Consider the following 12653-nt stretch of genomic DNA (forward strand, 5'->3'; position numbering starts at 1 on the left):
TCACACAACCTTACAGACACCCAAGCTGCTTCACTTCATGAAGCTCTCAGAGAGTCCTGATTTTTTAAGTCTGCTTGCCCCAAGCTTTACACCTAACACCAAATGTTTTCTACCTATGTAATTCTAAGTGAATAAAGAAAATCAAAGACTACACCAATTTGAAAACTTTTTGTGTCAATGATTTCATGAGGTTCCTGGGGATAAAAAAAAAAAAAAATAAATAATCAATTCATCTCTGTCTCACTGCAGAAAATCTGCTGACTCTGGTCAAATAAACTGGGAGATTAATGTCCTCAGAAATCTTCTGGCGTGCTTACCAGAGACAGAATAAACTCTCCATCTGTATATTACTAAGGTGAGATAGTGCATATAACAAGAAACATGTAAATTTAGTCAGTAAATCCTCAAAAAGATGGAAACACCTTCCGGGGATGCCTCTGCAGGGACAGAGCAGGTGTCAGCTTACCCCAACTGACAATTTGTTCCTATACAAATTACAACTTCTCTCAGTTTTCCTAGTATACCTTCTTACTATGGAAAGTGTAATCTCTGGAAGCTATAAGTGTCTGGATACCTTTTAGAGTCAGTTTTATTGAAATCCCATAGGCAGGTGAGGTTCCTCTTCACTGAACATAAAGAGACATTGGTATAAGACACCAAGATATGAAGGATATTGCTCATAGGGCCTTTATGTGCAAAACATACCTGTGAAAATGGGGAAAAAAAAAATCACAAATCAAAACAGGGAATTTATGAGTAATGTCTGTAGAAGATATTATATTTGTTTAACATTAATAGGGAAACATTTTGCTCAAGGTCAGCAATAAAGCCCAGCCCTTAAGGCCAAATTGCCTTGAATAATACCTAGAGGAGATGGTGCACTAGCCACCACATAGCCTGAAACTGAGTCCGTATGTTTCAGTGAGATTTGGGGGCAAAACATAGCTGGGAAGTACCAGTGGGGATTTCAAGTATATGGGAGGGAGGAAAAGAGACTGGAGGAGCTGGTTTGATTTGTGAGGTACAAGGTTTGGGATAGGACAAGAGGTAATGGCCTCAAGTTGCGCCAGGGAAGGTTTAGACTAGATATTAGGAAGCATTTCTTTACAGAACGGGTTGTTAGGTGTTGGAATGGGCTGCCCAGGGAGGTGGTGGAGTCCCCATCCCTGGAGGTGTTCAAGAGTCGGGTTGACATAGCGCTGAGGGATCTGGTGTAGTTGGGAACTGTCAGTGCTAGGTTAACGGTTGGACTAGACGATCTTCAAGGTCCCTTCCAACCTAGATGATTCTGTGATTCTGTGACTGGAAGAGGTCTGTAAAGGGCAACTGAAGGAGTCCGGGAGGACTTCAGGAAGCTTTGGGTATGAGTCTTTCCCTTCTGCCTCCTTCCTTTCAATTTCCAACTATTTTCCTTCCTCTATGTGGCAAGGAAAGGGTCACAGAGTGGAAATCAAGACCTTATTCCTATTAAAAGTAGGTGTAGAGCAGAAAAGTGAGTGAGAGTGGGCCCCTGGTTAACAAAGGGTTTTTTCTTTTATCAAGAAGCAGTCATCCTTGCACCTCCCATCTTTTCCCAACATTATCCCACCTTTTCCTTTCCCTCAGCAAGGGTTGCATCCCCAGAAGCAGATAGCAGCCAGATGTGTTAAGCAATATCTGCATCTCAGGGATCTCAAACTATCCACCCAGTCAATAAAAGACTCTCTGCTCTGTTCGCAAAATAGTCCAAAGATATGATCCTTTGTGGATCTGGAGGAAGTCTAAGCAAACCAGATGATTTTATGTTGCTGATTGGGTCTGAGTATTGAGTCCCCAGTGCAACCTACTCATCAAGAGCAGCCACTTACGTGTGTGTATTCAGCAAGATCATATCTTGGTAAAGTTGATGGGGAAGTTTTCACCAGCTGGCTTGGTCTGTGAACACTGAATCTCCCACAGAAAGGCTCCGTTCTACTGATGATGTCTCCTGTGGTAATGATGTCCTTCATATCTGACAGAGATTAAAAAAAAAAAATAGAGGGGCTGAAAGGCTTAAAAATAATTCAGAAGAAACCAGTATGGTCAAGAGATTAATGAAAATATAGGAAGTGGGTATCCAGAATTTGTCAAGCAGTCCTACTCTTAAGTATTCTCCTGCCCAGATAAATGATGAACATCTGCAGGGCAACTGTTCCCCAGCTTAAGGGTGCTGAAAGACAGAAGGAGGGACCATCATTGTTCTGACCATAAAACCTTATGGCAAATAACACTGCTTTTAGCCACATGGAGTATGTTTGACCAAATCCCTTTCCAGAAAACACTCAGGCAAAGCTGGAACTTGATGTATAAAGCAACAGTGAATCCACCTTCTACTTTGGGATGTTTGTTCCATTGGTCTACCAACCATGCTCTGAAAAACTGCTAAGATTTCTTTTCTTCCTAGTAATTAAAAGACTTTCTTCTGTCACTACAAGCTGACAATTCACTTTTTCTTCCAGTAAGAGAAATAAAGCCTGCAAAATGAAATTAATAGCAGAGTTTAAAATTTAAAATGTCAAAAGGAAGTAGCTGTGGTTCTTCGCATGAGTGTTGGACCTGTTAAATTCTTCAGTAGAAGAAATTGTGAACGTAGTAGTTTAGCTGTGTTCAAGGGGAGATTATGTAAATACAGGGAAGGGAGAAACACTGAAAATTAAATTAAACATATTACACTCAGGAAATTAAATTGAACTGAAAATACTTCATATTTAGAGAGAATTAATGCATTTACATAATCATCCAGTTTTTACTCTTCCTTAGGCATCTATTTTGGTTTCTGCTGAAGACAGGACACTAGGCTAGATGGACCCTGGGTCTGAATGTGTGTGGCTGTTTTATTTTCCTGGCATCCCTTCACCACAATTTCACCACTGTTCTGCTGTCTTTTAACATTACCTACATTTTACAATCATCAGTGAAAATTCAAATTCTCTTCTATTTGTTATACATTAATTTTTATTCTCACTGTACTGTTGAATTATCATTGGCTTTTAGCTCAGGTTTTTCTCTTTTTTGTTGGCAGAACTGTAGATTTGGGATCACATTAAGAATATTCTGTTGCTATTTTCGTTTTTCTGCATAAAGCTTCACTTCCTCCCCAATTAAGGTTAATGAATTTCTTTCCTGCACTTGGAGGAATCATTTATCAGATATACATATCACTGGCTGGGACCTGTTCTCTCTCTCCATACTGAATAGAAGAATGTGATACGAGGCCTCTAGACAATCACCTACTTTTTGGCATAGAATAAGTCTACTATAATTGCTGTCAGATAAAGAATCATAGAACAGTTTGGGTTGGAAGGGACCTTTAAAGGCCATCTAGTCCAACCCCCTGCAATGAGCAGGGACATCTTCAACTAGACCAGGTTGCTCAGAGCCACGTCCAACCTGGCCTTGAATGTGTCCAGCAATGAGACTTCTGCAATCTCTCTAGGCAACCTCTTCCAGTGTTACTGGAGTTACTTTCTACTAGACTAACTTTCTTATGTGCACAATACTTTCAATGTTAGCAAACTATTATCAATAATTTTATTTTTTTTACAAAAGTGATTGATGTTTTACACCTTCCCTGACCAGTCAAGTGTACCACAGAAATTTGCACTGTTTCACTTTCAGTCATCAAGAAACACTGAAAGTGAAGATCTCTGGAGTCAGAATCAGCTGTTTCTGCAGCCTGAGCTGTAGCTATGGGTTATGCCAGATTTGCTTCCCTAGCAGACATAGTGAAACATGAATAACTTCACATGCCCACCACTTGCATTTTTTGTCTCTACTCTTAACGTTTCTAACAACCAAGACATATCACCTGCTTTGATAAGTGTTGCAATACAACTGAGTTATACAATGTATTACAGAAAGAATCTCTCATTATATTAATCATGTTGGTTTTAATATTAGTTCTATAAACTCCCCCATCAGAATACACAAAAATAATGAATAGCTGAGAAACGGAAATGTATGTACTTAAACCCATTAAAAGTGTAAATTTACTGTAATTGAAGGTTTAAAGTACATTTATTTCATAAAAGGAAATCAACTCTCACAGTGAATACTGCTTATTTGTCACAGAAGATCACTACCTTCTTTCTCAAAGCCATCATGTAAAAGGATTTTAGCAGAAGTTGGCTCAGTTTCACATTCTATTGAAAGAAGTTCTTCTATTGCTGTTTGCACCTTTAAAAAAATTAAGAAAGTGAAAAGCAGTCACAGTACAATTGTGTCTGGAACATTTCAGCAGAGAGCTTCAACACACACATCAACTACATTTTTCATCAGCTAGGGAGTGGTGGCAAGGCAGCTCTGAACAAGCAGGTAGCCAAATGATAGAGAATAAAATTCAGCTCCACACAGAATGTAAACTTCCATGTCTGATACCCTTCAGGGGTGTGAAACATCCTTTAGGTGTCCAGCAACCTCCTCAGAAAGGTGCAGATTTCTTACATGAGCTATATCACAGCCTGGGCATCTTCATGTCCCTCCAGGCTCCACCAGCTGTGTTGACTAGATGTCTAATGATATCATGGAGTTATCACCCAGAGTAGTTTTAACAGTGACCAACTACCACACCAAGAGACTATGGGATTTTGAAGAAGCCAGAATAGAGCTCCTATCTGAAGCAAGAGCCAGACACAACACATTGGTCTTAGAGGAGAAGTCCAAGAGTCTGGTATCTGACGATACCACATACTTCACTGCAGACATGACAGGCCAAGATCAGATGCTGTGATATGCTTAGAATATACCTGGTAGTCAGCCCCCCAAAGAATCCCACTGTGTGACACTCCCAGTAACAAAAATCACTCCTACATCATGTAAAATTTACCTCAGCTTCTGGGCCAAATGCTTAACTGCTGTCAAGTATCAGAGCTCCATCAATTACACCTCAGCAGAGATCTGGGTGTCTGCGTTTAATGATGCCTACCTGGCGTGCTGTAGCATTTGTGGGGATCATCCTGCGCAGTATGTTACTCCAGGAGATACTGAAACACCCTGTACCAAACACAGTCAACATCTGGCAAGCAAAGAAGCAAATAAATAAATGAAAACAGATACAAACTGCGTGAGACGCACAGACTTCAAACCTGATATCTTCTACTGAGGAGGATTTTACGGCCAACATTTTGCCTTTTTAAGACTCTGTAAATCAAGAGTCCCTTCAGCTACTCTTAAACTGCTCTTGTCCTCCGTGGTCTCTCCTGACACAAGCCTTGGGCTCCTGTTCTTAGATTAAAGGGAGCACAAGGGATGCATGACCTGCGCAGACACTCTGACAGCTGCAAATAGTTCCTAAAACTTCTGACCTGCAGCTGTGGGGTTTAACCACCAGGAAAACGTTCCCTTATTCCCGAGCAACCTTCATCAAGCTGCAAGTTTCTACTATCTGTTTGCAGTATAGGGTTGACCAGATAACACAGAGTGTGCTGTCACTAAGGGGAGGAAATAAAAACTATCTCAAACTTATATCAATCAGCATTAGTCAACAAGGTGAGGCCTTAGTGAGATAACAACTGAGGGGAGTCAGCATTGCTTACACTTTAACACACAGCAGATTATAATGCAACCACAGGATTTACATACATCTACCAATCTGTGGAAAAAACACAAACACCTTCAGCTCCTGATGCTATTCTCATCAACTATCTCAAGCAGGTTAAAAAACAAGGTGGGAACAGACTTTCATGTCTAGCACCGACAAGGCCTTTACGATTAAGATTTTCTGCCATCTGTGTCAAGTGAATCAGGGCTAATCCAGCTCCCAGGGTTAAGCACACAGCACTGACCTGCACCTCTGGAAGATGCAAGGCGTGAGCCCGAATTTCGTGTCTCTCAATGTAGTAGTTGTTCACCACGTGGGGATTTAGCCACGTGTTATGAATCTGGACTCCAACTCTCATCCCATTGCTGGGTGCCTTTCCATGATGCAGTGCTTCCAGGTAGTACCTCGAACCAGCAGTTAGCTCAAATTTCTGGGATTTTGGCTGCCAATGCTCACTCCAGCTCTTCACCCAGTTCTCAGACCACTCCGAATTGCCAGCAGGGAGAGAAGCTATTCTCACCTGTGTCCAGAAAAACCAAACCAAGCAGCTACAGAGACATTTCTCCAGCCCCAAAAGACACTTTGTCCAATACCACAGCTCCAAAAAAACAGACTTGTAACTGATAACTGATAGCAGTGAGTTGATGGTTGACACATTCCTTCCTATCATACAGGAAAAAGCCATCATCTCAAAGAGCTTTAGTTTCGGGTTCAATACCATAAAGAAGATAATTCTTATGGCTGACCCTCGCCCTAATACCAGTTCCCCATGCAGTTTTTCATGGATAATTTCAGTTCTACATCTCATGTCCTCCAAATACAAAAGAACTATATCTACAGCCTTCTGAGATGTATTATGTTACCATTAGTAAGACCAGAAATGCTACTTTTGTTTTATAGATAAGAAATCCTTTGTATTCTAGCCCAGTTCAGTTACAGCTAATAGCCCAGAGAAATAGATCACCTTCATTTATAACATGCTTTCAGCTTTACAAAGGGAAGTACTAATGTTTTCAGAGGGCAAAATTTCAACAGGCAAAAAAGGAGGTAAACTGAGGAAGTCAGACAGCAAGTCTCCAGGTCTACTTGCACAGATTGTTAGTGATGGTGATGTGCTGAACTAACAAAAAGGTCATCTGGAAAGGGCATTTGAAGACTCTGGTTGCAAGAGTGAGACTTTCATGAGCTGAGCAGCTGATAGGGCCAATGTAAAATGTCAAATATAATCATACAGATTTCACTCTCCAACATATTCATAGTAAGGGCCAATAAATCAATTCACAGTGGGGAAATTCCCACTTGTTATGACCTTAATTAAAACCCTTTCCTATCCTGATCTCATTTTTCCTCTGCCAAGAGTAATACCTTATGTTCTGGATCTTGAGAAAAACTTAAGTAGAGAGTTGCCTGACCATCTGCCTGAATCCAGAAGGTGTAATTGTTGGTCTGAGGAGCCACAAAAAATCCACGAAGCCTGGAGCTAAATAAAAGCAGAACACCTATAATATACAAAAGAGATATTGCAAAAAAATCCCAGACCCACACCCCACCTTCACATGTACAATGAGTAACAAGGAAAGACTGTGAGACCACGTTATAACAAAACAGAGATTTTAAAACTGAAGGAACCTCAGAATGACCCATTTTCACATTAAATGTCATTTAAGCTTTACAGATATTTTTAAAAAGGAAAAAAAACATCAGCTCTGAAAATAAGTGTGGTTTTGCTGGTCACATTTTTGTTCATTTCTTTTCAAGCAAAGTCGTAACCCTGAACAGGGAGGAAAAGGTTCAAAATCACACACAAAGTCAACTGAAAAAAACAGAGAAGTGATAGAAAAATGAAAATATTCATGAGTGTTAAACAGCTTTTCAAGGGTGTATCTGACAAGGCAATGGGCACCAACACAGTTCAGATATTTTTGCAGCTTGGGGCAAATCAGTTTATTTCTATTAACTCCACCTGTGCTGCAGCTGCCAACATCAGCTGAGGATCTGGCCCTCCACATCTGGCTGGAGCTCCAGCTCAAGACAGCCTCTAATTGGAGCTCCTTCTACCTCAGCAACAATTTATTTTGTGGTATGTCAGGCACATCTAGGCCAGGTAGAGCAGAAATACTGAGTGAAAGCAAAAGGATGAAAAATAAAACACTTCACTGCATATTTTGAGCTTCAAAAGGACCTCGGAGCAGGGGGTTGCTTTGATTTATAGGAGCTATGCAGTAAGGCTCTGCTATAGAGAGCTGTCAGGGGTTATTGCTACACCTTACACTGCTAAAGGTGATTGCCATGGCTTCATCTCTTTTTAAGATCACTAAGTACCTGAAGGACTTCTTTGCCCTGGACAGAAATCTCACTGGGGAACTGGCATTAGGTACAAACTGCCATCTATATCCAGGACCTGCTTCTGTCAGATCAGAGGCATCATCCCAGACTTCAAAGAGAAGCCCTCTGTTTCCTAGAAAGTTAAAACAAAAGCATTCTCAGTAGCAGCCAAGAAAAATCCAAGAGCACATGCTAGAATCAGTGGTGTAAAGAGGCAGGCCAGAACAGAAAATTTTAATAATAAATTGGCTCTGTCTGTAGGACTTTTTTTGCAGTCCAAGGCAGAACACAGATCTCGCTTCCGGGAATTTGTTCTACCTTGAAACCCACCACCAGAAAGAACAAAAATCTGCAGAGAGCAGAGCATCCAACCAAGCTCACATGTCTGCTCTTGCAGGAAATGGTACCTAGATGACCCACAGTCAATATAAACTAGGCCTCATTTTATGCACAATAATTTCCTACTGCAATGCTCCACTTAAGCAGTATCCCCAGAAGCCTCTGCAGTAGCTCTAGTTCAGCTATCCTTCCTCTAAATATTATCCATACCTTTTCCCCCCTCATTTTCTACAGCCCTATACACCAGGTTGACCTTCCTCCTATAATCGCCCAGCTGCAAGTGGTGGCCTGAGCTCTCCACCTTGCCTTTCCTTGCTATAGAATCACAGGATGGTTTGGGTTGGAAGGGACCTTTAAAGGTCATCTAGTCCAACCCCCCTGTCATGGATAGGGGCACCTTCCACTAGACCAGGTTGCTCAAAGCCCTGTCCAACCTGGCCTTGAACACTGCCGGGGAGGGGGCAGCCACAACTACTCTGGGTAACCTGTTCCAGTGCCTCACCCCCTCATTGTTAAAAATTCTTCCTTATATCTAGTCTGAATCTACCATCTTTTAGTTTAAAACCATTTTGGCCGGTCCTATTGCAACAAGCCCTACTAAAAGGTCTGTCCCTGTCTTTCTTATAAGCCCCCTGTAAGTACTGGGAGGCCACTCTAAGGTCTCCCTGGAGCCTTCTCCAGCTGAACACCCCCAACTCTCTCAGCCTGTCCTCTTAGGGCAGGTGACTCCATCCCTCTGATGATTTCTGTGGCCCTCCTCCCTGTCAAACCTAGGAGAAACTGGCTTGATGCTGAAGCAGACAGTTTTGGAAAGCCCTGTTTTTTGACTACATTAATCACCAAACAATTTCTGCCCTCCATTTCCACGCGCGTTTTCTTGTTTGGACCTTCAGTCATTTAAATACTGTACCTGGCTGGGGGCCACTGAGCCTCCTGTCCTTGCCAACAGGCTCTGTGGTGCATCTGATTTGTTGGGGAGAGATATGCTTGACTTTACAGGGGACACCTGGCAGCAGGAAAAGGAGACAAATGCTCTGTGTGAGACTTGTAAACACAGCTCAGCTGCAGCATGAACCCATCTTTTTTCCAAAAGGGGTCAACACTTTGCTAAAAGCCTGGGCTTGTGCTATCAAGCAAGCAGAACAGTTCATACCCACAGTCAGAATAACTGGACCTTCCTGATGGTGAGTCTTACAACTCCTGCAGTGGTATCCATGAACATCTCTTGGGTTTTGTGGTCAGGGCCATAACCACTGTTTTGAAAAACGCATATTTCAGACATTTCTCCACTTACCTGCAGCAGTGACCTGTACCGGCTCCTCAAAGAAATCCCCCATGACTGTGAGGTCAGTGCCTCCTCCAAGACTCCCACCAGTTGGGAACACAGAGACTATCTCTACAGAGGAAGGAAAAGGGGGATCTGAAAACAAGCATTGCAAAGGTTATCTCCAGCCCTATTTCTGTCAGAGCCAACAATGCACTTGTACAGTTTCCAGCCAGAGCAGGCTCCTGTGAATGAAACAGGCATCTCACTGATCCTTCACAGGGTTTTTGGCAGCCGCTGGGATTACACCAGGAATGAACAACATGGATAACTTGGCCGCATGACTGTAATGCTTGGACTGTTACTTAGCAGTGGCTGCATCTGTCATGCTCAGGTTGCAAACCAGTATATTCTGTGCTATTGAGGAGCTCTGCAAAAAAAGGTGGTATTAAAACTGGTTTAATCCTTCTGACCTTCTCTGACTTGCTTCTCAATTTAGCCTATAAGTTTAGATGTTACCACACTTTCCAGTCACCTCTTAGGCTTCAGGGACAAATGGAGGGAACTGAACATCTGACATCTGAGTGTCCACATCATGAGAATCTTTCAGGATTTTATCTGTTCTAGTCATGCCTTTCCACACTGGAAACCTATTTCTCTCTTTGATGACATTCACTCAGTTTGCACTCAGATATCCTAGTTTAACCACCCAATTGTATTTGTACAGTTCTGAAAAAAAGACTGATAAAAAAGATAAGGGATGTTGGTCTTTATCTGCATTTTTTTTGTTGTTGTTGTTAATTCATCTAGTATTTAAACTTTACTTTTCCAATATTGACTACTGGCTAGCACAGTACAGTCTACTGGATAGACCTGACAGATCTTGTTTCTGCTGGTGCTCTGCCAATAGACAACTTCATGCAGGGTTATTTCATTTTACTGTGCTTGTAAATAAGGACATAAAATTACCCTCCTTTACGGTGTTTTGAATTTATAGGTGAAACAAGCTGTGTACTATAAACAATATACAAAACATGTATTGGCTATGGGTTTTTATTTTTAAAAAAAGCTTTTGTTACCTCTTGAACCAAGCTTCTCAGATACAGCCCATAAGGAACTGGTGCATTCATTACACTCAATTCAGCCAACTTAATGGCAAAAACTTGATGGGAACTTGCTGGGGATCTGTGCAGGTGAACCAAGTGGTCCTTCAGCTTTATGCAACCTCTGACTAAGGTCAAGGGCTGCCCAGTGCTCTGCAGTCCCCGGTCCTCTACTTCTGCTTTGGCTGTTGGACATCCAGCCTTGCTGAATCTTGGACACCATTTGCCCATGACCATAATCTTGAGCAGATGCTCAGGATCCCATTGTCTGCTGTCTACAATATAGCTTGAAATGTCACATGGAAGTGATTAATGTTAATGTACCTTAATTTTTTTTTTTTTTTTTTTTTTTTTAAGTAATAGTGCAGTAACCTGCCATTCACCATTTATCCAGAACTCAATTTTTGGAGCAACTGAACATCATCTTCTCCTGTAGCTGATGTGGGATCTATCTCATCCTAAGGTCTGCATTTCTAAAATCTCAACCTTACGAAACACAGTGTGATTTAAGGGGGAAATGTTTATCTAGATGCAACATCTCAAGTCTACATCTGATCTGACAGGAAAAGGGACAATGAAAAAAGCAGTGTCATCCCAAACCCTGCCATACTGCTGTCCTCTGGCTGATTGTCTCAGGTTAGGCTGTCCAAAAGAGAGTTCAAACAAATCTCTGAGAAAAACACTAACCCACTGGAGATGTAGGATATAGCCCATGGCAGGACTCCCAGCCTTAACACATAAACCAAGTCTTCTTGAAATTTTTGATCTGCAGCTTTTTGTGTAGCCAAGCCCATACCAAGGGAATGGCACACCCAAAATGACAACACAACAAAATTAAGTCCTTGGAAAAGACAACAGTGAGACACCTTTTCTAAGCCCACACTAGGACTGTGCGGCCAGTGAGGTGGATCAGTGCAATACCTGAATGTGTCTGATACAAGAAAAGCTCTTGTTTGGCACTGATGAGCCAAGCACCTTTGTGTACTGCTGACCTGCAAGAGAGAGAAAATGCCTGAGAGATCCTTGGCCATTTAAGTTAAAGTAGATCTTCTTTTGACAGAGCAGGGCACTCGGTCTCCAGAGGAAGAGTGGAACATTTCTACAAGGACCAACAACACCTTCCACCAGCACACCGAGGCACTGATTCAAGAGACTCCATTATGTGGCTGAAGCTCTTTATTAGAAGTACTGTCCTATTATAAAGTATGGTTTTGACACTGTCAAAACCCATTTTAACCTCCTTTTATGGATAAATTCTTTCCCATTTGGATGAGGAGTCAAAAGCAAGGCGAAAGAATTTTATTCAGTTAAGCTTTACAGATGAGTTATGATTTGGGCACTGAAGCTAGAGTATTGAAACCCCAAAGCAAAGATGCTTTGGGGGAGGAACATTTTCCGTTTTCATGTGAAATCTGATGATCATCATCTCAAGATAGAAAAACCTCATTTCTAAACAATGAAACACAAGATTCAGTAAAAACATCATGCACATATCCTGAACTCAAACACATCTCTGTCCCCATGCAAAACCACAGAAAAAGAGAGAAAAATATTTTTTTACTCACTTTCCTTTGTTAAACACTGAGAAGCTGACATTGTGGGACCCTGAAGGAGAGAAAAGTAATATGCTTTATAGCAGAAGCGTGGAGGGCTCCATGAAGAGTGAATCCTACCAAACCTTGTCCAGGTGTCCTAGGCCTGATTCTCCTCTTCCTTACACTTTCTTTACAACAGTATAACTGTGTTGATTTCAGCAGAGTGTGTGTGCAGGAACTGAACCAAATATCAGCTCAGGGAACTCAGAGCCTTAGATCGTAAGTAGACACTATACTGTAGGTATGTACAGTAACATATCTGAACCTGTAAGCTGAATCTCAGAAGCAGGATTTGGTTGCCTAAACATAAATGTTTCATGTCATCTTAGACCCTGTGGGTCTTATCTGGCCTCACTTGCCATGCTAGGAAGTTGCAGACCTTCTTCAAGACCTCCATTATCTCTGACACCCCACTGGAGAACTTCTAGATACCCCAAGATATCTCAAAAGCTCAGGATACTCTATTGCAC

General features: G+C 41.7%; 1 protein-coding gene across 1 annotated transcript in view; it reads right to left on the bottom strand.

Moving 5' to 3' along the window:
• Positions 1-12653, bottom strand: part of PKHD1 (PKHD1 ciliary IPT domain containing fibrocystin/polyductin) — a 271462-nt gene that overhangs the window by 242980 nt on the left and 15829 nt on the right. Inside the window, exons 10-20 of the mRNA XM_074820252.1 lie at positions 12154-12193; positions 11510-11580; positions 9516-9617; positions 9132-9227; positions 7880-8015; positions 6923-7037; positions 5802-6077; positions 4943-5032; positions 4101-4194; positions 1848-1990; positions 575-705 (exon numbers count right to left, since the gene is read on the bottom strand). Of these exons, the coding sequence (XP_074676353.1) occupies positions 575-705; positions 1848-1990; positions 4101-4194; positions 4943-5032; positions 5802-6077; positions 6923-7037; positions 7880-8015; positions 9132-9227; positions 9516-9617; positions 11510-11580; positions 12154-12193 (1294 nt within the window). The remainder of the gene's footprint in view (positions 1-574; positions 706-1847; positions 1991-4100; positions 4195-4942; positions 5033-5801; positions 6078-6922; positions 7038-7879; positions 8016-9131; positions 9228-9515; positions 9618-11509; positions 11581-12153; positions 12194-12653) is intronic.

Source organism: Strix aluco, chromosome 3 (genome assembly GCF_031877795.1).
Source record: "Strix aluco isolate bStrAlu1 chromosome 3, bStrAlu1.hap1, whole genome shotgun sequence".
Lineage (NCBI taxonomy): Eukaryota > Metazoa > Chordata > Aves > Strigiformes > Strigidae > Strix > Strix aluco.